Source organism: Wolffia australiana, chromosome 7 (genome assembly GCF_029677425.1).
Source record: "Wolffia australiana isolate 7733 chromosome 7, ASM2967742v1".
Lineage (NCBI taxonomy): Eukaryota > Viridiplantae > Streptophyta > Magnoliopsida > Alismatales > Araceae > Wolffia > Wolffia australiana.
Genome location: NC_135841.1, coordinates 15,849,158 through 15,875,838, shown reverse-complemented (window position 1 = coordinate 15,875,838; position 26,681 = coordinate 15,849,158). Strand labels below are relative to the sequence as shown.

The 26,681-nt window shown below is 45.5% G+C and overlaps 4 protein-coding genes and 1 pseudogene across 4 annotated transcripts in view; 3 read left to right on the top strand and 2 right to left on the bottom strand.

The window, feature by feature from the left end:
* Positions 1 to 1,024: 1,024 nt before the first annotated feature.
* Positions 1,025 to 2,990, top strand: LOC144705231 (Adenine nucleotide alpha hydrolases-like superfamily protein). The gene is made up of 3 exons (XM_078577814.1): positions 1,025 to 1,510; positions 2,322 to 2,440; positions 2,772 to 2,990. Exons 1-3 carry the CDS (start codon positions 1,148 to 1,150, stop codon positions 2,917 to 2,919), a joined length of 630 nt encoding a protein of 209 aa, XP_078433940.1. The 5' UTR covers positions 1,025 to 1,147; the 3' UTR covers positions 2,920 to 2,990.
* LOC144705230 (UDP-galactose transporter 1-like) lies at positions 2,938 to 6,442 on the bottom strand. Its single transcript, XM_078577813.1, has 5 exons — positions 6,098 to 6,442; positions 4,311 to 4,560; positions 4,031 to 4,238; positions 3,452 to 3,683; positions 2,938 to 3,315 (listed from the first exon to the last, which is right to left on the bottom strand). Exons 1-5 carry the CDS (start codon positions 6,206 to 6,208, stop codon positions 3,109 to 3,111), a joined length of 1,008 nt encoding a protein of 335 aa, XP_078433939.1. The 5' UTR covers positions 6,209 to 6,442; the 3' UTR covers positions 2,938 to 3,108.
* A 6,702-nt stretch (positions 6,443 to 13,144) lies between these two features.
* Positions 13,145 to 14,055, top strand: LOC144705170 (zinc-finger homeodomain protein 2 pseudogene; annotated as a pseudogene).
* Positions 14,056 to 14,244: 189 nt separating this feature from the next.
* LOC144705169 (short-chain dehydrogenase TIC 32, chloroplastic-like) lies at positions 14,245 to 17,214 on the top strand. The gene is made up of 8 exons (XM_078577719.1): positions 14,245 to 14,402; positions 14,480 to 14,711; positions 14,778 to 14,857; positions 14,924 to 15,077; positions 16,205 to 16,283; positions 16,355 to 16,433; positions 16,690 to 16,745; positions 16,812 to 17,214. Exons 1-8 carry the CDS (start codon positions 14,288 to 14,290, stop codon positions 16,989 to 16,991), a joined length of 975 nt encoding a protein of 324 aa, XP_078433845.1. The 5' UTR covers positions 14,245 to 14,287; the 3' UTR covers positions 16,992 to 17,214.
* Positions 17,215 to 19,896: 2,682 nt separating this feature from the next.
* Positions 19,897 to 26,681, bottom strand: part of ABCD1 (peroxisomal ABC transporter 1) — a 41,759-nt gene continuing 34,974 nt past the window's right edge. Inside the window, exons 15-26 of the mRNA XM_078578775.1 lie at positions 24,110 to 24,200; positions 23,739 to 23,863; positions 23,517 to 23,666; positions 23,356 to 23,428; positions 22,852 to 23,032; positions 22,620 to 22,778; positions 21,879 to 22,043; positions 21,544 to 21,780; positions 20,824 to 20,984; positions 20,680 to 20,732; positions 20,313 to 20,391; positions 19,897 to 20,216 (exon numbers count right to left, since the gene is read on the bottom strand). Coding sequence (XP_078434901.1) covers positions 20,127 to 20,216; positions 20,313 to 20,391; positions 20,680 to 20,732; positions 20,824 to 20,984; positions 21,544 to 21,780; positions 21,879 to 22,043; positions 22,620 to 22,778; positions 22,852 to 23,032; positions 23,356 to 23,428; positions 23,517 to 23,666; positions 23,739 to 23,863; positions 24,110 to 24,200 — 1,564 coding nt within the window. The 3' untranslated portion in view covers positions 19,897 to 20,126. The remainder of the gene's footprint in view (positions 20,217 to 20,312; positions 20,392 to 20,679; positions 20,733 to 20,823; positions 20,985 to 21,543; positions 21,781 to 21,878; positions 22,044 to 22,619; positions 22,779 to 22,851; positions 23,033 to 23,355; positions 23,429 to 23,516; positions 23,667 to 23,738; positions 23,864 to 24,109; positions 24,201 to 26,681) is intronic.

The following is a 26,681-nucleotide window of genomic DNA, read 5'->3' as shown; positions in this document are numbered from 1 at the left end:
GCAAACACGCCAAGTATCGTATACGCATAACTCGGGGTGCAATTATAAGGGGTGGGTTTCTCACTCTTTCTCTCTTCTCTGTTCACGAGAGCTCTGTCTTATCCTATTTACTTCTCCACAGTTTTCGCTGACGGATTCCATTATGAGGCAGAAGAGAGGGACAGAGAGAGAAAGCGAGATCAGAGTTTGTGATGAGCACGCAGAAGCATCACCCGGCCGTAATCATGGAGACTTTTCGCGGTTTAGAGAGAGAAGGGTGCCATCGAGGTCAGCCTCTTGCAGGAGGAGCTTTCAATAGTTGCAGGCCGTGGTGTCGGAATGGTCAGGAATCTCAGAAAGATAGAGAGAGAGGATAAGGACAGAGAGTTGGAGAGAAGGTCAGGACTCTGAAAGAGAGATGGGGAGAGAGAAATATAGCTTTAGAGAGAGTAATCTTCAAGATAGATGGGGAGAGAGATTGATACCGATATAGAGAGAGAGAGTAATCTTCAAGTGAGATGGGAGAGAGATAGCGATAGAGAGAAAGAGGGAGTAATCATCAAGAGAGATGGGAGACAGATACCGATAGAGAGAAAGAGAGAGTAATCTTCAAGAGAGATGGGGGAGAGAGATATAACGATAGAGAAAAAGAGGGAGTAATCTTCAAGAGAGATGGAGAGAAGGATAGATACCGATCGAGAGAAAGAGGGAGTAATCTTCAAGAGAGACGGGGAGGGGATAGATACCGATAGAGAGAGAGAGAGAATAATCTTCAAGAGATATGGGAGAGAGAGAAATACCAATAGAGTGAGAGATTAATCTTCAAGAGGGATGGGAGAGAGAGAGATAGATAGAGGTATAGATAGGTAGAGTTTTATAGAGAGAGATGTCAGGAATCTTAAAGAGACAGAGAGAGATAGAGAGAGTTCGAAACGGATTGATTCGAAGGCGGGCCTCGTGACCACCTTTCCTCGTCGCAAGAGTAGGTCCGTCTTTGTCCCTTGGCTCTCACTTCGTCTTCTTCCGTCTTCCCCTCCCTCCACGCAACTATAATAACGCAAGCACCCGACTTTCAAGCAGAAGTCTCAGAAGAAAGGAGAGAGAGAGAGAGAGAGAGAGAGAGAGTGAGAGTGAGGAAGAGAGAGAAAGGGAGGAGAAGGAGAAGAAGATGAACGGCGCGATGGGGGAATCGCTACTAAGGCAGCTGAGCAGGAAAGAAGCGAGGGGCTACGGCGGTGGGCGAGGGTCGAGGAGGTGGAGCAGAGGAGGCTATGGCGATCAGAGCTTGAAGAAGCTGCAACATGATGTGGCTGGGTTGGCGATGAAGAAGAGGGTGGTGGTGGTGATCGACCAGTCTACGAGGGCCAAGCACGCCATGATGTGGGCTCTCACTCACGTCGCCAACAAGGGCGACGTGCTCACGCTCATCCACGTCGTCTCCCCGCACTCCTATCCCCACCGGGACTCTGCCCGCTCCCCTCCTCGCCTTGCTGATTCCCTTGGCGCCCTCTGCAAGGCCTGCAAACCGGAGGTTCTCTCTCTCTCTCTCTCTCTCTCTCTCTCTCTCTCTCTCTCTCTCTCTCTCTCTCTCTCTCTCTCTCTCTCTCACACACACACACACACACACACACCCTCCTCTCCTCAGCTTTCTCTCACCCTCCTCTCCTCAGCTCTCTTTCTCTCTCTCTCTCCCACTCTTTCTCACTCTCTCTTCTTCTCTCCTCAGCTCTCTTTCAATCTCTCTCTCTCCCACTCTTTCTCACTCTCTCTTCTTCTCTCCTCAGCTCTCTTTCTTTCTCTATCTTCTTCTCCTCCACCTACTCTCTTCATCTCTCTCTCTCTCTCCTTCTCTCCTCAGCTCTCTTTCTCTTTCTATCTTCTTCTCCTCCACCTACTCTCTTCATCTCTCTCTCTCTCTTCTTCTCTCCTCAGCTCTCTTTCTCTCTCCATCTTCTTCTCCTCCACCTACCCTCTTCATCTCTCTCTCTCTCTCTCCTCAGCTCTCTTTCTTTCTCTATCTTCTTCTCCTCCACCTACTCTCTTCATCTCTCTCTCTCTCTCCTTCTCTCCTCAGCTCTCTTTCTCTTTCTATCTTCTTCTCCTCCACCTACTCTCTTCATCTCTCTCTTTCTTCTTCTGCTCCACCTCCTCTTCTCTCTTCAGCTCTCTCTCTCTCGCTACGTATATAACTCTTCCTCCCTTCTCTCCTCGACTCTTTCAGTCCTCTCTCACTGCTCCTTGCTCTTATCAGTCTTCTTCTCCTCGCTCATCTTCTTGTTCTCACTCTTCTCGTTGTTCTTGGTCTTGTTCTTCTTGTAAACATTAGTTCTGTTTGTGTTTAGGTGGAAGTGGAGGCATTGGTGATCCAAGGGCCAAAGTTGGCGACGGTGCTCAGCCAGGTGAAGAAGCTTGAGGCCTCGGTCCTCGTCCTCGGCCAGAGCAAGCCCTCAGCTTTCTGCTGGTACTCCAGCCATCTCTCTCTCTATCTCTATCTTTATCTATCTATCCATCTCTCTATCTCTCTATCTAGCTATCTCTCTCTCTTTATATCTCCCTCTATCTATCTATCTCTATCTCTCTGTCTCTCTACCGTTCTATTTCTCTATCTATCTCTCTGTCTTTCTATCTCTCTATTTCTCTATCGATCTCTATCTCTCTATTTCTCTATCAATCTCTCCATCTCTGCATTTCTCTGTCTATCTCTCTATTTCTCTGTAGATCTCTCTATCTCTCTATCTATTTATCTATCTATCCAGTTTGAGTAATCTCACACTCTAATCTCCATTACGCAGCTTATTCCCAGACACCCAGGAAGAATTTGTGGAGAATTGCATAAACAGAGCCAGCTGCCTGACCCTCGCCGTGAGGAAGCAGAGCGGAGGCCTCGGCGGCTACCTCGTCAGCACAAGGTGGCAGAAGAACTTCTGGCTCTTGGCGTAGAGCAGTACATAAATCTCGTAACATGAACAACTGATCTATATATAAAAAAGAACCATGTCACTGATCATCCATACATGTCATGCACCGATCATCTCATTTTCACGACCCATTTCCCCCCATGTCGGAAGAGAGAGAGATACATCAGATAAATTACCGTAGGTAGTCGGCCAATCCGCTGATAAATTATCGTCAGGCCTTGTCATGTTTATCGTTGACAAGGGGAAGAAGCTCTGAAGAGCTTGATCGAGTGGTCACTTGTTGCTGGTTTTGCTGCAACCTCTGCCTAACGAAGCCATAGAAAGTGCAGCCCATAAGCGTTATCGCGCAGCCAAACGCGTTCAAACCCGAGATTGGGTTTCGGAAAACCGCCCAGGAGGCGATCACCGCCACCGCCACCTGCAATTCACCACCTTGATCTTAGCTTCTTAATTTTCCAAGAAATATCAGCTCCCCGTTCTACCAGATCATGAGTGATAAATTGGTTTGCACAATTATGATCGCATGTGATCATATGATTGTTTAGAGTGCTTACCTTGAGGTTGCCGGCGACGTTGAAGGTGACGGCGGTGGTTGAATGGATTACGTAGAAGATGGAGAAGTTGAGACAGAAGGCCAGGATGCCGGAGCTGAGGATAACGAAGAGCCCTGTTCCGACGGATTGGTGGGTGTAAAGCCACGTCACCACGCCACCACTTTCCAATATTATTGCCGGCACTGCCAAGATCATGGTCGCGAATGGAGCCATGTAGTAGACAGTGTTTATGCTGTGCCACCCACCATGCCTCACAAGGTTTAGGGTTCAGGGTTTAGGGTTTAAGGTTGATGGACAATGAAAAGTAGAATAGATGACGGTTGTAAATCTAGAGTGTTTGCTGGCAACAGATTGCAGAACTAGATGTAAAAGACAATGTGAAGACTGACAACGTCAAGGAACAGGACAGATTACTTGTCGTCATTCGTCCCTAAACCTTAATTCAGGAAAGGTAAATTGAAGAGGCTAACGAACTGAAGAGAGAGAAAATGTAAAACTAAGAGGTCTGACAGCAGCATAAGTTGGAATAAGGTAAGAGTAGAAAGTAAATAGTTGTAACCCTGAGAGTAAAAAGGTTACCTGTCAAATTTATATCCGTGGAGAAGAGACTCTGCCAAGATGGTTTTAGTGGAAGTAGCCAAACACCCAAATAGTGCTGCACAAAACCCTAGCACGTTAAAACTAAGCTCAGTAATGGAAGCCAACAGAATTCCTCCGACGATGGGCACTAGAGAAACCCATATTCTCCGGTCAAAGCGCTTTTTCCATACAACCCATTGCAAAATAACTGCATAGAAATAAAACCTTGCCTTCATTAATTTTCCGAATGTCATCCATGAAATTCTGTGATAATACCAACCTGTTGTTGCAGGGGTAAAGGATTTGATAGTCTGCATGAAAGAGACGGGAATGTAGCGCAAGCTGACGTTTCCCAAAACGATATTGATGCAAAAGACAAACGACATTGGGAATATTCTTCTCCAACGATCTTCTGGGTCGACCTCAATTAGTGGTTTTATCTTCACTAGCTTGATAGCGATGTATGCTCCAATTGAAGAGCATATAAAATGAATGCATGAAACGGTTAAAGGAAACTTGAAATCTAGTTTCTGCATCCAAAAAAATCAATGATTAAATACAAGGATTGGATCTAAAACAATAAAGGTAACAGATATTGAACGACATAAGGAGTATAGATTTTATCGAAAAAATGACCCCTTGGATTCGAGACATCCACCCAAAGTAGCAATTGAAAATGACGACAAAAATTTTGTTTGGGACAAAAACTATATTAATAGGGCAAAATGCCTTTGCATGAATAATTCATGGAGAATATTCCAAGAAGTGTTTCAAAATTGGAAATGGAAAAAAACAGTCAATCGTTTAATATATTTTGATGTTAACTGAATCATTAAATCCATTGAAAACTGGACATGGCATATTGAGATATGAACTCGGATGGAAATTCAAGGAACTTAAATGCAGTCATAAAATAAGTTCTGTGTCTTGACTGGCCCATTAAATCCATGCCACCTGTATCAGTCGTAGGATTGAAGTCAAAACAAAAGGAGATCAGGGTAAAAATGCTTCATTGACTCGACCCCCATATATCGCCTCCATCAGTTCCTTATAATATGAAGTCAACTGGTCACCCAACATCAGTCTATAGATGCGTTCCGTTATCAAGCATATGAGAGTTTTTCCATGTTTCAGGAGGAATTGTTCTATAAGTTCAGGTAAAATTCGTAGCAAGTACAACTCTTCAAATAGATTTTTACATATCCAGTTGTTAAAACCGGAGTTATCATCTAATTCATTCGCTGCAGGTGCAATCACAGTATAAGATACCAGACAAAATGGCATCTGTTGTAGAAATACCACTGCGCTAAATTTATGGTCCTGGGCATAAACAGATCCAAAAAGTATTAAAATCAAAGACTGAAGGTCCTCTTGAAATATCACCCTTCCAATTTCAATAAGATTTTTGGGATGGTGGTGCAGAGGACAGTTCCTCTGCAAATAAGGGTGTTGCATCAAGACGGATGTTCTCCGTGGTCGTACTTCAAGAATCCGCAAAAGCATCAAGCATCTGACTCATCCTTAACCGAGAACAATCTGCCAGAATTTTGGAACCTTTCTACATGATTGGATCCCCATCCCCTGTAGGAGTGTATCCGTCATTTGCTTTTTGAGTAGTTTCCCTTGAAATACCTGTCGCCATTATCTTAGGAGGGCAATTAAAAGTTGTTGACTTGGGCCGATTTCAAAATTTAATCAGGAATACAGTGATAGAGACCTCGGATTTGGAAGGGTCTAGGAAGGGATGTTACAAAACGATAGAAAGAAGAGGGAGAGAAAGCAGTGGCTAAAAGCCAATTTTAATACCCCAGCCGAAAGAGTGGACAGGAGGAGTTTATGAAGAAGAGAAAGCTAACGAATATTTTCGATTTGCATACTGAAATTCGAGAAGCTGAGTAGAGTTTGCTATAGTCAGAACCCCGTAAACGACCTCGCAAATTCAGCAAAACAACATAAATCAGACAATACAAGTAACAGACGAGCTAGAGCAGGAAAGAGCATGCCACAAAATAAATTTCAGAGATTGGAGAAAATTGAAGAGAAAAAAGGGGAAACCCATCTGGTAACCTGAAAGATCCACTTGTTCATGATAATAACCGTCACATTAAACGCCCACCACTGAAGGATTGCGAGGATGGACCGAAAAACAGGCCACGAGAGCAGCTGGGTTTCCTCCATCGGCCCAGCTCAGGGAAGGGCAGAAATCTCCCAGGAGAAGACGAGAGAAATCAGTCGGAAGGGGGTCTTCGAGAGAGGGAGAGAGACGCCGTCTGGGGGAAAACCGGGGGACCCTTCAACTTCCATGAGACTGGGGGGAATTGGCGCGCGGGGCGGGGCTGACACCCTCCCCAGGGCTGCGGAACGCCGAGAAAAGACGCGTGAGACCACGATTTCACCCACTCTGTCACGCCTGCCGTCAAAATACAACGACCCATGTCTCTCTCTAGTCTCTGTCTAGTCTCTCTCTAGTCTCTCTCTAGACTCTCTATTATCTTTCTTGTCTCTCTCTTCCCCTAGTTTTCTCTCTCTAGACACTCTCTATTCTCTCTCCAGTCTATCTATAGACGCTCTCTATTCTCTCTTCAGTCTATCTCTTTACTCTCTCTCTCTAGTTTTCTCTCTATAGACACTATCTCTCTATAGTCTCTTCAGGATACTTCTAGACCCTCTCTCTCTCTAGACACAATCTCTCTATAGTCTCTCCAGGATATCTCTAGACCCTCCCTCTCTCTCTAGTTTTCTCTCTCTAGACACAATCTCTCTAGCGATCGTTCGAATCTTGATCTAAGATTTCAAACGAACAAATGCAGATTCAAACTGATTTGTTCGAATCTTTCAATCAAACAGACCCTTTGTTCATGTGCAATCAAAAGCTTTGAACTAATAATTTGATTCGTTCGTGTTCGATCGGCCATTTCTTCGAACTGTTCGAATAAGTTTGAACAAATGACCAGCGGGCGCCAGCGGCACCAACGACCGCCAGCGACTTTCTCTCTAGCGGCTGCTGGCCACCGCTTGCTACTTCTGGTGGTCGTTGGCCACCGCTGGCGACTTCTGGCAGTCGCTGGCAGCCGCTGGCTAACCCAGAACTGAATACCGAATTTGGATTTGAACATTCAATTCGATCCAGATTCGAACAACGTGTTTGAATCGAATCGAAATTGAACATTCGATTCGATCCAATTCAAACAACGTGTCTGAATCGGATCAAATTCGAACATTCGATCCGAAACATCCATCTTGTTCGAACAATCCAATCCGAACACGATGCGCAGATTGGGTTCGAATCGGATCTGAACTAGACAGATCGGTGTTCAGATTCAATCGTTCAGACGCCCGATGCGATCGACCATTCAAATGATCTGTCCGAATCCCTGATGCCTAAATCTCTCTGTAGTCTCAACAGGCTATCTGTAGACATACTCTCTCTCTAGTTTTCTCTCTCTAGACACATTCTCTCTCCAATCTATCTCTTGTTTTCTCTTTCTAGTCACTTCTCAATATTCTCCCTCCAATCTCTCTCTAGTCACTTTCTCAATATTCTCCCTCCAATCTCTCTCTAGACCATCTCTCTCCAGCCTCTCTCTAGACACAATCTCTCTCTAGTCACTCTCTCAATAGTCTCCCTCGAATCTCTCTCTAGACCCTCTCACCAACCTCTCTCTAGTCACTCTCTTGATAGTCTCCCTCCAAACTCTCTCTAGACCCTCTCTCTCCAGCCTCTCTATAGTTTCTCTCTCTCTAGACACAATCTCTCTACAGTCTCTCTCCAATGTATCTCTAGACTATCTCTCCAGCCTCTTTGTAGTCTCTCTATAGACTCTGCTATGCTACATTTGCCGCCGTTGCTGCCGTTGAGAGGAAAACTTCCTGCCCATAGCCATTGTGCGTCGTGCCCACCCGCATGGCTGCCATGCATCACGCCCGCTCGCCCGACCACCACATGCCGCGGCCACCGCGTGCCGTGCCTGCCCGCGATGCCACTGTGCGCCGCACCCGCTGCGCTCACCCACGCGGTCACCGTGCGCTGCGCCTACCTGGGGGCCATGCCTACCCGTGCTATAACCGCGCGGTGCACCTACCCGCGTGACCACTGCGCGCGCCCCCGCCCGCCTACTTGCCTACCGTGCGCCGTCACCACCTGATTCAGAAACATCATCCTCGGCTTGTGGTTCTACAACTGTGCACCCCGTTTACCGTTTAGGTTCTGGGGCACTGCCCGGAACCTCGCAATGAAGCGACTCACCCCTTGACCCCCCCAACAGCGCGTCACCCTATCAAAGTGCACGATATTCGCTCTCACCAACGACGCGTTGAGAATTTTTGCATTGCCCTCTCATGCTACGCCGGCGCTAAAGGTCCACCCTTCCCGCTTGGTGATCTGCATTATTTTATCCAGTATTTTCTCGTGTGTTTTTCCACGGGCGTCGGACTTAGTTGAATAGCTTAGCTGAATAGGTTTTTGAATCTTCTCGAAATCGACCATTTTCAGATATTGGATTTGGAGCTTTATTTTCACTGCAGTGGTTGTAAGACAGTATGCCCGCCCTCGACCGAAGAAAGGGGCTGCACCATCAACATTTTCACCGGATTTAAATATTCAAAGTCAATCGTGTCAATTTGTGGTTTGTTTTATCCACCCCCAGTTGAGTTAGCCATCCTACCCCTGTCAGTCCTAGTCATTTGACATCACCTTCTCCCTAGTCTCTCTTCAGTCTCTCTAGGCTATCTCAAGACACACAATCTCTCCCTAGTCTCTCTAGGCTATCTCAAGACACACACACACACACTAGTTTGTTTTCTCTCTAGACACAATCTCTTTATAGTCTCTCTCCAGTCTATCTCTAGAACCTCTCTGTTTAGTTTTCTCTCTCTAGCCACTCCCTTAATATTCTCCTTCCAATCTCTCTATAGACCCTCTCTCTCTCCAACCTCTCGCTAGTTTCTCTCTCTAGACGCAATCTCTCTTTAGTCACTCTCTCAATAGTCTCCCTCCAATATCTCTCTAGACCCTCTCTCTCTTCATCCTCTCTCTAGTTTCTCTCTCTAGTCTCTCTTTCTCTCTCAATATTCTCCCTCTAATTTCTCTATAGACCCTCTCTCTAGTTTCTCTTTCTATACACAATCTCTCTCTAGTCACTCTCTTGATAGCCTCCCTCCAATCTCTCTCTGGACCCTCTCTCTCCAGCCTCTCTCTAGTTTCTCTCTCTCTAGACACAATCACTCTACAGTCTCTCTCCAGTCTTATCTCTAGACTTTCTCTCCAACCTCTATGTAGTCTCTCCCTAGACTCTGGTGTCACTCTTTCCAGATTATCACTCTCTAGACACTCTCTAGACCTTCTTTATAGTTTCACTCTTTCTAGATTATCACTCTCTTGGCACTCTCTCTAGACCGTCTCCCTAGTCTCACTCTCTCCGGATTATCCCTCTCTAGATCTTCTCCCTAGTCTCTCTCTCTCTCCAGATTATCTCTCTCTCTCTACCTTCTCCCTGGTCTATCTCTCTCTTTCGACCTTCTCTCTAGTCTCTCTTTCTACAACTTATCTCTCTATAGCCCTCTCCCTAGTCTCTCTCTTATGATTATCTCTCTCTCTCTCGACCTTCTCCCTAGTCTCTCTTTCTACAGATTATCTCTCTCTAGACCCTCTCCCTAGTCTCTCTCTCTCTCCAGATTATATCTCTCTAGACCCTTTCCCTAGATTATGTACCTATAAACTCTCTTTACTCTCTCTCTAGAACCCACCCTCCAGCATCCAGCCTCTCTCTCTAGTCTCCTGCCTCTCTCCAGTCTCTCTGTCTAGACCCTCTCTTGAGTCTCTAGAACCCCTCTCAAGTCTCTCTGTCTAGACCCTCTCTTGAGTCTCTCTCTAGAACCCCCTCTCCAATCTCTCTCCAGTCTCTCTGTTTGAACCCTCTCGCCATTCTCTCTCTAGACCATATCTATCCAGACTCTATTCTATCTCTAGTCTCTCTCTCTAAAATTTGAAGAACCTAGAACATAAAAGAAGTGACAAGTTTCTGGCGGTCTGGCCCACTACGATGGAGGAGTGGCAATCGAATCGAATTTTCATCTGATCTGCCAGCCCGATTGTGGCGATCGGATGGACGGTCAAGATTTTCTGACTGATACAACCGAATAATGCAGATCACAATCTATCAAAATTTCCGATCATCCCGATCCTAGTCAACCGCCAATCGTCAACTGTCATCCATTTCATCTGAATCTCTCACAGATAGACATAGGTGTTCTTTTCTGTTCGTTTGAGACGAACAAAAAATTCGCACAAAACAACCACACAGGACCTTGTTCTTTGTTATTTTCTTTTCTATTTTAAAAAACAAAACAAAAAATTGCACATTCGAGCCAAATTGGCACATTCAAACAAAAAATTCGAACAAAGCGAACAAAAGAACCACAAAAAAATGACAAACATACCAAACATAACAGATAAATCAGATAAACCCCAAAGATCTGTGTGATGTTCTGTTCGAATACTTTTTTGTTATGTTCGGAAAACTGAACAGAATGAACATTTTGCACAAAAAACGGAACGACCACGTTTGCTCACAGATCATGATCTACGCTGACGAGGACAGCTAGACTGAATGAATCATTTTGTTCCAAGTGACAAATGAATAGAGACAAAAATGACAAACATACCAGATATCAGAAATGTGAAATACAATACCCAGCTTTATGGATATTTGGATACTGTTTATTCGTCCTAATATTGGCACCTGTCCTCTACTTAGGGGTTGTTCTGGTTCGATCCAACCCATCTCATAGATATTGATGTCAGATTGCTGCATTTTTTTATATAGGACAGTTAAATCTAATTTTAATTTTGATAATTGACTACATTCATCTTATTTTTCGTTTGAATATACTTAACAAGTTTAGTTCATTGATCAATATCAAATTTGGTAAAAAATGAACATGAATTTTAACTTTTGGATAGCCGGTCAATTATGGTATTAAATAGGCGAACACTAGTAACCAGTGTCCATTGGGGGAAGAAAAGGGATAAAGTGACGGCCAATATGGGCATCAAGCCGCGGGTGATGGTCGCCCCTGCGAGTGTGACGACAGAGAGAGACTCCATGCATGACTGACCGTGGACCATCCTGACTTCTTTGTTTTACCCCGAGACCTTCGGAAGTGAGCGGTGACAAATTTTAGGGACTACTAAGACAGACAGCGTTGACGGTCACACCAGTCAACGTCAACGTCATCCAAATACTGATATATGGGCAATGGTTAGACCAGGTCAAAGCTTCCTCCATCCAGGCCAATGAATCAAGTAGGGCTGGTCTGCTTGGTGGACAGAAGAGGACTATTTTGGGCCCAACCCATTAAGACAAAAACACCAGCCCAGGTTCCTTTTCTGGTGCGTAGGCCACAGATCCAAGTAGGCCACGACGATGTGACCAGACTTGCTCATTCAATCCAGAAAGCGTGAGCTAAGAACCCAACCGATCAGACTTTGACTGGGTCTACTCCACTCTCTCACTCTATCTCTCTATCTCCATCTCTCTACAGGATATATACGTGGGAAAAGCAGTCCCTTTTTCCATGATTGAGTGCATTTCTAGGATAACATCTCCCACCCCATCTACCTATCTCTCATCTAGAGATCGGCGTAGGAGAAGAGAGATGAGAGATGGATACATCTGCGCAGATAGTACAACCATCTCACATCCTATTTTTCTATCTCTCCTCTAGAGATGGGTGTTGGAGAGACAGATACATCTTCGCAGATAGGACAACCATCTCCCATGCTCTCATCTAGAGATGGGTGCAGGAGAAGCGAGAGGGGAGATGGATACATCTGCGCATCACCCATCCTATCTTTATATCTCTCATCTAGAGATGGACGTAGAAGAGAGAGGGGAGACAGATGCATCCGCGTAGATAGTACAACCATCTATCAGTCTATCTCTCATTTAGAGATGGGTGTGGGAGAAGAGATAGATACATCTGCGCAGATAATACAACCATCTATCAATGTATCTCTCTTCTAGAGATGGGTGTAGAAGAGAAATGAGAGACAGATACATCTGCGTAGATAGTACAACCAGCATCAATATCTATCTCTCATCGAGAGATGGGTGTGGGGGAAGAGAGAGGAGAGGGAAACAGATACATCTGCGCAGATTGTACAACCATCTATCAATATCTATCTCTCATGTAGAGATGGGTGTGGGAGAAGAGAGAGGAGAGATAGATGCATAGCCTCCTCCCCGGGCCAATTGCCATTTCCTGGCCAATCATACGACCATCTCGCATTCTTTTATTGCGGATGCGTCTTGTCATGGTAATTCACGCAGACCCCGACATGCCCGAAGCCCACCCTCCTCGTTCACCCACCCCCCCCTTCTTTACTTCTACCGTGGACCACTGAAACAGCGGCGATCATCACCGATTTCCCTCCAGCGATCCGCATAATTAAAACCCAAACTTTGGAAAATACCCAGATTGAGCTCTCGCTTCTTCTCTGCGCGCGAAGAACAGTGACCCCCGGTCCTGTCGGATAGATCGCCGTCGGCGTCATTTCCCACAGTAACTCCCACGTCAGAAAAAATCCATCCTTTGCAGGCGGGTCAAACTCCAACTTTACAGGAACAAAAAATAACAATAATAACAACAAACAAACCCATCAAAAAACCAAGAACAAAGAAGGAAGAGTAAGTAGATCGCGTGGAGGTAAAGTAAATGAGCATTGAATGGCGATTACGCAAGGGGCTCAGCTCCCCAGGTGACCGGAAACAACTGTTATGACCTCAGAGGCCGAGTCGGGGGACCGCGGTGAAGTTACCGCGGAGAATAGTTAGGGATCGGCGCTCATTAACAGCGCCAGCGCTGTCAGCGCAGGCCGATCGGGGCCCAACAGAAAATGGGCCTGCCAGCAGGCCCACTCTACAAAACCCCCCACCCAATCCAACGGCCCCGGGCCCTCCACGTCGGCGTCTCCCATCGACTCAGGAGCCGACACGTGGCCCTCTGACCTCCTGCCCATCAACTCATGAGTGGTCACGTGATCGCCGCGGGAGTAAATCCCCCCCTTCTCCCTTTATAACCCCGCGCTAATTCCCTTCAGCGAGGCCAAACCACGCGGTTTGCGCCGCCCGTGACAGCCAAGCGAAAGCACGAAGAAGAAGAAGAAGAAGAAGAATGGAGCTGAGCATGGTGCCGTACAGGGGGGAGGAGGAGGGGGGGAAGGCCGGCGGCGCCGCGGCGGAGACGGCGGCGGCGCCGGCGGCGCGGTACTGGGAGTGCATGAAGAACCACGCGGCGGGGCTGGGCGCGCAGGCGCTGGACGGGTGCGGGGAGTTCATGCCGGGCGGCGAGCCGGGCTCGCTGGAGGCTCTGAAATGCGCGGCCTGCGGCTGCCACCGCAACTTCCACCGCAAGGAGGAGCTCGGCGGCGGCGACTACGTGCCCTTGGACCACCTCCACCACCACCACCCGGTCGTGGTCAAGCCGGCGGCGCCCTTCTTCCGACCGATCGGGCTCGCGCTCCCGGGCTACCGGCCCGTGGGGCTGGCGCCGTCGCCGAGCACCGGCTCGGAGACCCCCCCGCCGGCCGCGCCCCTGCTCTTCTCCGGCAAGGACCGCGACCGCGCCAGGAAGCGGTTCCGGACCAAGTTCACGCCCGAGCAGAAGGAGGAGATGCTCAAGTTCGCGGAGAAGGTCGGGTGGCGGATCCAGCGCCACGACAACGACGAGCTTCAGGAGTTCTGCTCCAAGGTCGGCGTCAAGCGCCAAGTCCTCAAAGTCTGGATGCACAACAACAAGAGCTCCCTCGCCGGCTCCGCCCCCAAATCCGACCCCCCCTCCGCCCCCATCCCCGTCTAATCCCCCCCCCCGTAATTACCCCTAATCCTCCCCCATAACGTCTCCTCTGATCAATCCCCTGACACGGATTAGCCCTTAATCGCCGCCGCCCCCCGGCGCCGCCGCCGCCGAGTGTAATTCGCTAATCGGAACAAAAAGCAAGGGGTAATTCGTAGTTTTCGTGACGACATCGTGACGGAAAAGTTTAATCGTGTTTCCCGTTTTTTTTTTCGGAATTTAAAAAATCCCGAGAAATTCTATGCCGTGGGCCCCACCGGATATCGGGACAGCTGGCGGACGATCTCGGATTGTTTTTTCTTCGCGCGCGGCCCATTAGGGTTCATTGGGCCGGCGGGCCCGTTAAGGAGATGTAGCTGGGATTTGAGGGAGAAGAAGAGGGAGGAGAGTGGTGAGAGAGAGATGGGGCTATGGCGGTGGCCGTGGGCGGCGGGAGCTTCCGGCTATGGCGGATCTTCCACGGCGGAGCAGGTCACGGAGGGAGTCGACGCGGGGAAGCTGACGGCCATTGTTACAGGTTCGTCTCTCTTGTTCTTGGATCTCGATCCATGGGGGGAGCGAGAGTTGGTCAGATTTGCTAGGGTTTTTGAGCAGGCGCGACGAGCGGGATCGGGAGGGAGACGGCGAGGGTGCTCGCTCTGCGAGGAGCCAAGCTCATCCTGCCCGTCCGATCCCCCGAGGCGAGCGCGTCGGCGATTGAGAGTCTGAAGCGGGAGAATCCGACGGCCCAGATCGAGGTCGCGGAGATGGACGTCAGCTCGCTCAGCTCGGTCGCGTCCTTCGCTTCCAACTTCAACGCCTCCGGCCAGCCCTTGAACATACTCGTGTGAGTAGATTCTTCCCTCGAATTTCACCTCGCTCGCCATCCAATTGTCTAACTCTTCGCGTTTAGAAACAATGCGGGCGTGATGGCCTGCCCTTTCCAGCTCTCCAAGGACGGCGTGGAATTGCAATTCGCCACTAACCATCTCGGTGATTTCTTCTCTGCCCTCTTGAGATCTCCATGGCTGCGGTCTGACTGTGGGTTTTTTCCTACAGGGCACTTTTTGCTGACGAAACTTCTGCTGGAGAAGATGAAGGCCACGGCCAAGGAGACGGGGATTCAGGGGAGGATCGTGAATGTCTCTTCCGGGGCGCACACCCGAGCAGACGGCGCCTGGATCGATCTTGAGAAGATAAACAACGCCTCAGAGTAAGCTCTGTTTCTCCTGGCATGGCCTTCGATTCCCCTTGAAACTTCTGTAGCTGTTTGATCATCTCCGATGACGCTGACGAGACGTCATCGTCAGTGTCATTGTTGAGGAGACAAAATCTTTGGTTGCCTGGAGAAGACGGGACGGTTTGTGCCTTCCGTCGTGGGGATTAGGCGGTGTGGTTCAAAATTTTGAACTTTACAGATCAAATTGGCGGGTTTTGATCGGTTTTTTTCTATAGCAAAGTCTCACAATTAATAAATAACTCATGTGGGTGATTGATCAATAGGTTCAGAGTTCAAAACCTGGTCAAAATGTATTTTTGGCATTAAATGTAGTGAAATTTTGGTCATCAGTTCAGCAAATGGGGGAACCCCGGCCGACTTGTCATGTGGGGGGGTAGTTTTGTGTGATGGGCAATTCTGATTTCCGCCCCGCAACTGGCCTGTTCACCATCCGAGGGGTTTAGGACAGTCAGAAATTCACCCACTTGGCTTGAATTTCTGCATCGGACAGTGCGACCATAGATAGTGAGATGCAATACCTCTGATTGCATCTCATCTCGTTTCCATCCATGATCATGGGTGACAAAGGGGAGGCGTCTTCCATCCACATTGGAATCTTACATACGTAATCTATTTCTGGTTCTCGCATACCAAAGTATTCTTCAACACTGGGCCACTCTCAAGTGAGGCTGTTCCATCCCTTATAGTCAGCAGTCATCCTTCCTGACCTTTGAACAGAGAATGGAGTGAAAAAGCCTTCCTTTCCGTTTCATCCTTGTTCTTACATCGGGTGCCGGTGATTTACTCTAGCTTTATAACCATCCTCCGTGGTTGCCTCCTTGGACAGAAAGGGAACTAAGGTGCAGACTCCTGGACAGATGACTGACTGAAATGTCATCACGTCTTATTCTGTTATCTGTTCCCCAGCCTTCTTCGTGAGACCCGCTTTGCCGGTGGGGATGTGCGTCCTGGGTTCGCGCCGTACATCCCATCTGCCTGGCCTGTATGCAAGTAGTGATGCACTTGTTCCCCATCAATCTCTTGTCCACACGCACCAAGCTCGTTGTTTACCTCGCTCAGACACTAGAGAAACAAGATAAATCTTCCATCTCTTTTGCCAGGTACAAGGCGTTCAAAGCCTATTCACGCTCTAAGCTCGCCAACATCTTGCATGCGAACGAGCTCTCCAGGCGCTTGCTGGTGGGCGCTTGAAAGGAAAACTGCCTTCTTTTGCTGAATGTTCATTCATCCTTGTAGTCTACCTCATGCAGGAAGAGAAGGCCAACGTGACGGTGAACTCGCTCCACCCGGGTGTGATTCCAACGAACCTCTTCCGCCACTTCAACAATGGTGAGTAGTGTTTGCCTTCACTGATGACAATGACGAATGGATGATGACGAGCAGTTGTGGAGGTAATTCATCACCTCTCGTCATTGTCCCTTTGATAGCCTCACTTGGATGATCAGACATGACAGAATGGTGCTCATCATTCGTTTGTTGGCGGATGATGATGACTGCTTCTTGTCATCGTCATCAAACTCTACTAGTGAGCAAAGCCTGCGTCATCTCTGCTTCCTTAAAGTTCCTAATGGAGACTTGTTTGTAGCTGTGGCTCTCTGTCTAGGTTCCTTGGTAAAGCCCTTCATGAAGACGGTGCCACAGGTGAGTTCCTGGGCTAAATGTTCATCTTCATGTCATTCGGTAAGATTGGTCTCTGTGAGTTCGCAGGGCGCCGCCACCACGTGTTACTTGGCGCTGAACCCTGCACTAAAAGATGTCACCGGGAAGTACTTCGCCGACTGCAACGAGGAAGTTCCGACCTCATATGCCATGGACGAGGAGCTTGCAAAGAAGCTCTGGACTCTCAGTGAAGAGCTTGTGGAGAAGCTGGAGAAACCTATTCAATGAGCCCCAACGCTCAGGTATGACTCTTGGTTCTGAGGTCGCAAAGAAAGCACTCCAGTCGCACTGGCCATTCTTTTAGAACCTCATGATGATAAATTCAAAACTTGAAATCAACCCTGGCCGGAAGGAATTATGTATGTGAGCTCAAAGTCGTCCTACATCGCAATTATAAACATTTAACTTCTGGGCATTTCAATAGTAATGGCAATGATTTTACTCTGTTTAATGCATTCGTTGAGGACAACAATCATGATTCAAAGATGGTTGTTTTCGTGCAAAGAAGCGCTTGTGAATTAATTTATCTTACTAGAAATCCCAGAATGATCCCCCCCATGAGCTTCTAAATGGCTTAAAACCCATATTATGGCATTTGCGTAACACAAAATATGGTCTTGAAAATGTTGAATGTGCAAGATGATGAAAGCTTTCTTATTGTACGATGGGCAGATCTCAACTTTAAGCAACAGTGATAGTGAAATGTTATGAAACTGGGCAGAAAAAGACTAGCAGGATTTGATTATTGCTCGAAGAGCAGGTATTGAAAGATTGAAAAATTAAAGGATTAAAGTTGCATAGTGAAGGACACTTATAAGATCAAGACAAACCAACGACGGATTGGAAGAAAATATGCAAACAATGTATTTTGCAGATCCTGAAGAACAAATGAGTACAAACGTCTTTTAAAATGAGATAAATTTGACATTTCCATAGGGGTGGGTTCCTCTTTCTCCAGTGATAGAACATGCCACCTTGGCATCTGAGTGCCAACTCTAGTGATAAAACATGCAAATCCAACGCTTGAAGGTGTTTAATATGGAGAAGAGCGTGCCACCTTGGCATCTCCGGATGGGAGTGGCTGCATTGACAGCTCTAACTGACAACCTTGCCTTGCTGATTGAACTTAACAGTGGGTAGTCTTGAATGTTTAAAGGGACACAGGGTGATGGGAATACAGCTAAAGAGAATCAAGAATCTGGGATAACCAAGGGGGACTTGGGGGGAATGAATGCTGAAGATTCATAAAAATTGCTATTGCTATTAACTAAATATCATGAAAAATTGCCCTCATTTTACAAAATTGCTGTCCGAGGTGCACGAGGGATGGGCCAAATATTGAGTGGCATGAGTTCCTCTTTCTCCAGTGTTGTCATCCATCCAACACAAACAATAGATAATTATCTGAGTTTCTTCCTCAGGAGAGAAGCTGCTCTCAACCATACCACATCATCAATCGTAAAACATATTGATGCATATCTTGGAAAAGTTCTAGCTTGAAGGAGATACCATGTTGTCTTGGTGAAATTATAAAGGCATGGTTGTCTTCCTTGAACTTCCACCTATTGAATGAGAGGTACTGTCAGTGCGTGATCAGTGCTCTGGCTGAGTGACTGTTTCTCTCAAAGCAACATCCATGATGACGATATTGACTTAAATGACACAATCACTTTTTTAGCAGTAATTCTTATGCTATAGTTTTAGTTACCAAATTTTCTTTTTTTGAATAACAAAAAGGGTGGTCAACCCAAAAGGATCGATAACCACCCTCCGATTTACATGCCTTAAGCCGTATGGCTCTATTAAAAAGGGGTTTATCCTCTCCCCTCTCTTTTCCCCACTCAGGGGAGCCAAGCTGCCAGAAGTCCTTCCACCTCGTGGGCTAGCTCATCTGTAGAGGCTGTCCCCCCACGAAAGATCACGTCATTTCTGTGGCGCCATATCCCCTAGAGCACTGCCAACGCTTTGCCCCCCGCGTCTCTTTGTCTAGAACCGAATCTCTGTATCGAGTCCCAGAAGGCTTCCTCTGATGTCGGGTTCATTGCCGCCTGAGTTCAAGTAGCCCAAATAATACGAGCACGAGGGCACTCGAAGAATAGGTGATTACAATCCCCTTCTCCTCCTGTGCACAATATGCATTCCGTCAGTGCGTAGGGATACATCTTCTTTCAGAAGATCCGAGTCCTGACTCTTTTTTGAAACACAAGCCACCCGAAGATCTTCACTTTCAGAGGGACCATTAGACGCCATATCACTTGGCATGTGTGCGCCATCTCTAGTTACCAATATACTTTTATTTAAACATATTTATTCTTATTGTGTTTGTCATGATCCAGATTACATGCGACGGATCACTTTGGTATTGGGTGACTGTACGTCTGCAGGAGAATAGTAGGACATACACTTATCCTTTGACTAACTTTACACATCCTTTAACTAAGCTCAAACTCTAAATTCTTGTTCAAAAATATACATCTATATATCTATATTTCATCAAATATATATATACATCTATTGAAACCATTTTTAAAAAGTAATTTATCTAGATCATAGGCGGTTTAAGAAAAGCAAAAAAGATGCATAAATAACACCACATCAAAGAATTAATTTTTAGCTTGTCATGACTGATTAAAATAAAGTCTTAATTTTAATTCATTTAATCACCATCCATTCTGCACCTTACTATCATCAGTCAAGTCATCTGCCTTGACTTTGGAACAGAAATGAAACTAAAGCCTTCATCCCTTCTGTTCTATTATGTTCCATCCAACATTGGATGTCGGTGATTTACTCTAGTGTTTCCGACATTCTTCTGTCCATTCAGTCATCTGTTCCTTCTTGCTCCTTGGGGAAGGAAATGGAATAAAACTGCACACTCTGACAGAGGACAGACCAAAGTACCGTTCTGTCCGGTCCCGTCCCTCCTATTCCGTCTTCCATTGTCGTCCCTGCCTCCTATTCCGTCGTCTGTCTTCCTCTGTCCATTAAGTAGTTATTAGGCTATGACTGGCGATGGAAGACCAGAAACAACAACCGCCGCTGAACAGGCAGGGACACCCGAATGAACCAAACTGAGCGAGCAAACGATCAAACTCAATATTTGCTAATTCTGAGGCATTTCCATGGGGGGATATTTTACCGCTGCTAACATGTATATTATTGATGATAGCACCATCCAAACTTACATTCGAAATGGGCCTTCTAAGCTTGTTGGGCTGGGTAATACAGTGTATGACAACCAAATGATGTACTTTATTTGCAGACGAGCGGCCCGCCACAGATCTTCTCCTTGGCTTTCGTACAAGAGATTAAAACGCCCAAAATATATGATTTCTGATAGGAGTTACAATACCTGGGTTTGCTTTATTGGTGGATGATTGACCGTAGCTCCCACTTGCCCTCGCCATCAATAAGGCACAGCTCCGAGGAGTGAAATGGGATGAGCGCAGGTCTCTTCACAAGGTGGAGAAAAATTGAAGATGAGATGATCATAGAATACCCACTTGACCAATTAACTTAACAAGAGACCGACTGGCGTAGTTAATTCACCTGGGAAGATGTAATTACGGTGATGCCCAATTCTTTGGCAATTCTGTACAAATGTTCCTCTACATCGACACTGGTGGCACTGCAAGAGGATGCATAAGCAACTTAAGATTGATACTATGACTCAATCTTAGAAATTATTTTATAGCAAATAAAAATAACGTTTGTTGAGACCTCCATCCGACAGCTTGTCAAACCAATGCTCACAGAAATAAAAAGTATAGGCAAAACAGGCATAACGTTTATGATAGGGTAAGAATAGCATAAGCCTCAGGCATCTTTCCCAAGAAAACAATAGAAAAACTGCAGAAAAGGGAGATGCCCGTTTGCGAAAAGACATTTAAAAAAGCAATAAAATCATAAAATTTACTTGGTGCATTCGTCCAGAATGCCGAATTTAGGGTGGTGAAAGAACAGCCGTGCCTGCCAATAAGAAAACCTGTCAGAGATTATGCAAAAAACAAGCAGGAGACACACATAAGGGGAGGCGGAGGATGAATATCTATTAGCTGACCATGCCAAGCCTCTGCTGTTCCCCCAAAGACAAGATGTCTTCCCAGTTTGGTGTCGCATCCCAACCATTCTCCTCCCTCTCAAGAATGTAGAAGAGTCGTACATGCTCAAGGATTGTTCGAAGATGAGCGTCTAGAGAGAATGAGTTCCCTGATGCATCGCCTATGAGAGAGAAAGCAATAAATAATCCGCAACAATGAGCATGTGTGTTATAATGACAGTTAACATGGGAATTTGGATATGGCCCAGAGACTAGTAAGCAGAAATATTGAATTTATAATCATGATCGTGAAAACCAAGGAAACCATCATTATAATTTTATGAAAGTATTTCTAGAAAAAATAATTCACATGCTCACAGCTATAATCGGATTCTCCACGTTACACCATTTTACTATTTTTGGCAATTCTAGACATGGATTTTTTATAAAACATTTTTTAAATAGAATAACAAAAGTGAACTTTGAGTGCTAAAATAAAATGACGACAACGTGTGAATAATGCACACAAGTAAAAACTTAGTTCCAACAAAATTTTCTAGCGAGAAAAAATTGAAAAATTTTGAGACGGTAAAATACAGGGATATTTCAATAATTAAGGATACTATCCTCAAATACAGGGATATTTCAATAATTAAGGATGCGCAAGTAGAAAAGGCTGAGGTTAGACAAAGGAAGAGAGATAATTGCAGCGCAAAAATTCTGGAAGAGGAGGAGATTTACTTTTGCCACTTAAACTCAGGATCCTCTCCTCTGCTTCCTCACGAGTGAGGGGGTAAATAATTTGATCCCGCAGAGTCCCCAGGCACGTGTACGGTCGCTGAGGGATGTAGAAAAGACCACATTCTGACCGAATGTCTTCATTTATATTGAGGCAAGGTTTAGCTAGCTTCCCACTCGCCACAGGCCACAAACCTCGAAGGATTCTGAAAACTGAGCTCTTGCCGCTGCCATTGGGACCTTATATAAGATTAAGAAAATTAGAATTAAAACTCATATTTTGGTGGCAATGAAGAAGAGATCATCATAAAATGAACCTAAGAGAATGCTTCTCTCACCGGTAACCAGCATACTGTTGCCCTGTGCTACATCGCAAGTCAGTTGTCTGGCAAGCAACTTTTGGGCAGGGGTAATTATATCAACATTAGAAAATGAAATACTATCACTGGAGGTCACAAGCTCCTCATTTGAAGCAGATCTTGACTCAAGGGAGAGGCTAGTCTCTGCGTATGACAATAAAAAAACACCAATTGGCCAGGTTTTCATGTATTGTATGCTGTAATTTCCTCAAGATCAGTAGAAAGAAGTGTTCAGGAAACCTCAATATTGCACAATAAAAAAACATGAAAAATCATGAATTAAATGAGCTTCCCCCAAATAAAACATTTTTGTTAACAAAAAAAAGAAACATGGCAAAGCACTAGCGTTTGCCATCCCAGCGAGAAGTCATCATCATCATCCAGAAATCGTCATCATCATCCTAGTTGCCGACAAATAATGATGACGATCTCATCATCTTGAACAAGGGTGAGAATCCATGGTGGCAGGGGGAGAAGGGGATTTCTCCTCCAAACATCATCGTCATCATCATCGTGACTGTCAGCCCTAAGATAACAATTTTATTATATCATCATCATCCGTCATGGATGAGTGATGATGACAAAGTTGTCAAGGAATTCTCATCATCATCCTTGAGGACAGCAAAAATTACATAGTGCCAATGCACCACAAAAGCTTATCAAACATGACTATAGAACCATACAAAAATTATCATAATTTCAGTTCTATGAAATTTTTACCACTTTGAGCAGCATCAAGATACTCTTCTAATTCAAATATACGGTTGATACCACCGGTAAGCTCAAGAAACTTTCGGTTCAACTCGAGAATGTCGCCAAATGCTAGGAAGCTCTGTGAAACAACAGAAGCCAAGAAACGCAACGCATGTGCCAACTCGCCTGCAACCATTTGGGAAACAGAATTAGTTCAGGATTCCTTATCATATTCACAAAGTGTATTCCTCTCACGTACCTTGAGTAGACGTCAGAGCGCGATCTCCTTGATGCTCCATTGCATATAACAAACTGAGCCCCCAAGTAACATTGTGAGGAAGCTGCTTTGTGACAAAGTCATCCAATATTCCATAGATCCATTTTTTATTTAACAGCATCCCAGAGTGGTCAAGCAGTTCTTTGAACCTTGCATCGACCATCTGCACGATTTGGGGAAAACATTTAGAGGCAAGAACCGCTAAGAAAAGCACTAACAAAATCGTGGCGCCCTGTTTCTTTCTGAACAGTTCACAGAAACTACATGTCCATTAATATTCTCTGAGCATTAAGTGAGTGACTAAGCTATACTTGGACACTTGAGGAGGAACTCCTAAAATCTTCTCGTGATATTTTGATTATTTTGAGTACGCAAAGGCTAAAATATAAAATCAAGTGACACAAAGCCGACAAGGATGCCTTTTCCCCACAGAAGGGAAAAATTTGATTAACCATGCCTTATCCCCAAAGAAGAAATCTATCTTACAGATCTTTCACGAGAACCACCACCGAAAAAGGCGACTGACTCTGCATGTTCGCGGAGCCTGGAATGCATGAACCTACATGGACGAAAAATGAATAAGAAAAAAATTAAGGCTAAACAAAAGTTGCACCTTAATTGCATCAAAATAATAAAATGTTGCACACCTAAACTTTCCTTCAAGCTGTTGCTCTTTACCAGACAACTCTCCGAACTCAGGTGTAACGCTTCTTAAAAATCCTAAGCCAAGTAACATGTAAGCATACAGTATACCAACTCCTCTTCGTCCAGTTAAAGTCTTCATCCTCCATGTAAACCTTCCCATCTCGACAATAAAACTTTTAGGCAAGAAAATTGGAGGAAAAAACAGATTATGACTAAAAGCTCACCAAATGATGTCAACTGAAGGTTTGACCATCCCAGTTACTAAGCTTGACAGATCACTCGCCAATTTTTCCACATCGCGTGTAATCCTCTGGTCTGCATCAATGTTTCCACTTGACATGTGGAACACCTGCGTACAACGGATGCAAATTGTTTTATAAATGTTCTGATGGCACCATATATCTATAAATGTAGGGCTGCCCACTCATCCAATCATAGGCAACTAACTGGTTTTACTCTTTAATTGACATTCATGTCAAAACCAAGAGAACTGCGTTTACATTTCAGGCTGATTCACCATTTGTCCATTATCTTAAACAGTGACAAGCAAGATCTAGGACCTTGTCATTTGAGGAAAATAAAAAGAACCAATTACCTTGTAAAAAGCATTCCGTTTCATGTAGGTTCCAAGAAGATGCTGTGTCAACCGTATCCTCCATCCTAGAGCCAGTGTGGCCGTTAGATGTCTGCGCGGTGGCAACAAAAATATAACATGAGTCAATTCAATAATCGATCCCCAAATAATAAGAAGACTCATTTCAAACACAGATAGGTGCGGGAACAAATATGATGCTGTCAACCGGTTACATATATACAACATGGACACTTATAGGATCTACCCTGAAAACTGCTCTAATGAATCCGAATGTAAATTAAAGATAGCAAAAATGGACATTGAGCGAATGTGCACTTGAAACATTGTGATATGCTGCGGCAGCGGGTCTATGCTCAGAGGAAGACACGGGCCGGGCCCATCACGCATGCACCGGCCCATCCCGAATCAACTCCTACTTAAGGACCTCTCCCGCGAACGGGGGAGGCAGGCATTCACACAGCAAGGCTTACCATTCTCCTTCCCTACCTCCCTCTCCGAATATTCCCTCACTCTCTCTCTCGTGGTTCGTAGGTCGACGCGTCATCTTCACCGCTCGAGCCGACAGCCACACTTCTCCGACCATTCCCGTTTCTTCACTCTCTCTGTACCCCGGGAACCTTCTCCTCTCCTCTCCTATCTGTTATCGACATTTGGATCTTGAAAATTTTCTATTGATCGTTGGGTTACAAGTGTTCCACGATACGTTCCAGGAGTAGGATCGTATCACATTGAGCAAATGGACATTGTGCGAATGTACCGAAGAGTTGATTCAAAATCAACCACCTCACCCACCTTCACTGAGAGAAAAAGTCTCAAACCTATCTACTTTTTAATGCCTTCAAGGTCAGATTAATGGAAAGTTGTCCATAGCAGAATAATATTCCTGGAGAATATATGGTGCTGGTTATGATCTGTATGGATGGATACACTGTACAAGTTTACTTGGATATAAGATCATTTTTTTGAAAACAAGTTATTTCGGAACAGAGTAATACCACAGACGATGACAGAAATGGCACAGCCTTGGTGCGGTTGCAACATTTTATTTTGAAACTGAGTAATACCACAGACAATGATACGACTTGACAAAAATGGCGTTGGGTTGAATTAATAACAAGGGAAAAAATGAGAGAACAAGAGAGAGACATGGATATCAAGAAGGGACAATGAATTAGAAAAGAAAACAGTCAAGACACAGGAAGAAAGATAGAAATGACCACCTTGAAGGGATTTCCTGTCCACAAAGGTCCTAGACCCTCACACCCTCCAGAGTACATTCTCTCCTTATTATGACATTGTTGAACATTTCTCCCTTTCTTCATATATTTAGAGTCTAAATATTTAGAAGTTAAATGACTACAGTGCCCCTTCCCCGTTACCAGTGTTGTAAAAAGTCTCGGGTATACAGAGGAATGAAAGCATTTACATTACTGTGGAATACAAGGTCATTAAAAAAGATGCAACCAGAGGTCTGAGCTTCCTGTGGCTCAAGATCATTGAACTGAAAATTTGACTTTGAAATCCTGAGAAATCAGTGAAAAACTTGCTGATGACTTCAAACCCAGGTTGAAGTAGACTTCTCCAAACAAAATGGAAATTCAGTACACTACAATCTTAACAACATGGAGCCCATAACTCAGCTGCCTAGTGATAGAGGTATTTCCTTGACCTCGTACTGTGAGGATGGAGAACCACGGTAATCACTGATGAAGAATGGAAAACAGAAACGATAAGGTTCAGAGCAAACCACAATCTGAGAATGAGAGAAGCGTGACATGTATATTCCCCCTTTTCTGGTAACAAAACTGCTTCACACCCAGCCTCTGCCACTTATCGCCTTCCCAATGGGGAAATTAATTCTTGAATTCTTTGATTCTTTGATCCTTTGGACTTCTATTCATTGGCTCACAGCCCAGGCCCTTTAGTTCACATACACTGTTACCGGCCTGTCACAGAGGGTCCTTTTGCTTTGATAGGTTATAGTAAAGAACATATCACCTGACCAGATGAAACACAAGCTCCCAAGCTTTATAAGCCTTCTTTTGTAAGAAAATTGTTGAACTCCATGCTAGGGCTTGGAGGAAGGAGAGGAATGAATTCCTTAACTAGAATGTACATGAGGAGGGGTATATATACCCTAGGAGAGAGAGAGAGGAGAATATGAGTTAGTGATAAGTGAGGGAGCCTCGTGGGTTTATAGAACATGACCCACTAGGAGAGGCCTCTCACTAACAGCCCCCCGCAAGCGAGGTATGGATGTCATCCATGCCAAGCTTGGAGGTAGCACGAACAAGGAGAGGATTTGATAATCCCTTCGTGAGAACATCTGCCGCCTGGTCGGATGACGGCACGAAAGACAAGTCGAACAAGCCCTCGTCCATCCGCTCCTTGAAGAAGTAGCGGTTGATCTCCATGTGCTTGATGCGACCCGTCTGGCCCGGATTTTGAGCCAAGGCAATAGCCGATTTGTTGTCACAATAAAAGTGGATCGGACGGGTGTACTCGACGCGAAGTTCGCGGAGCACCCCGTGAATCCACTGAGCCTCAGAGGCCCCATCCGCAAGTGCCCGGT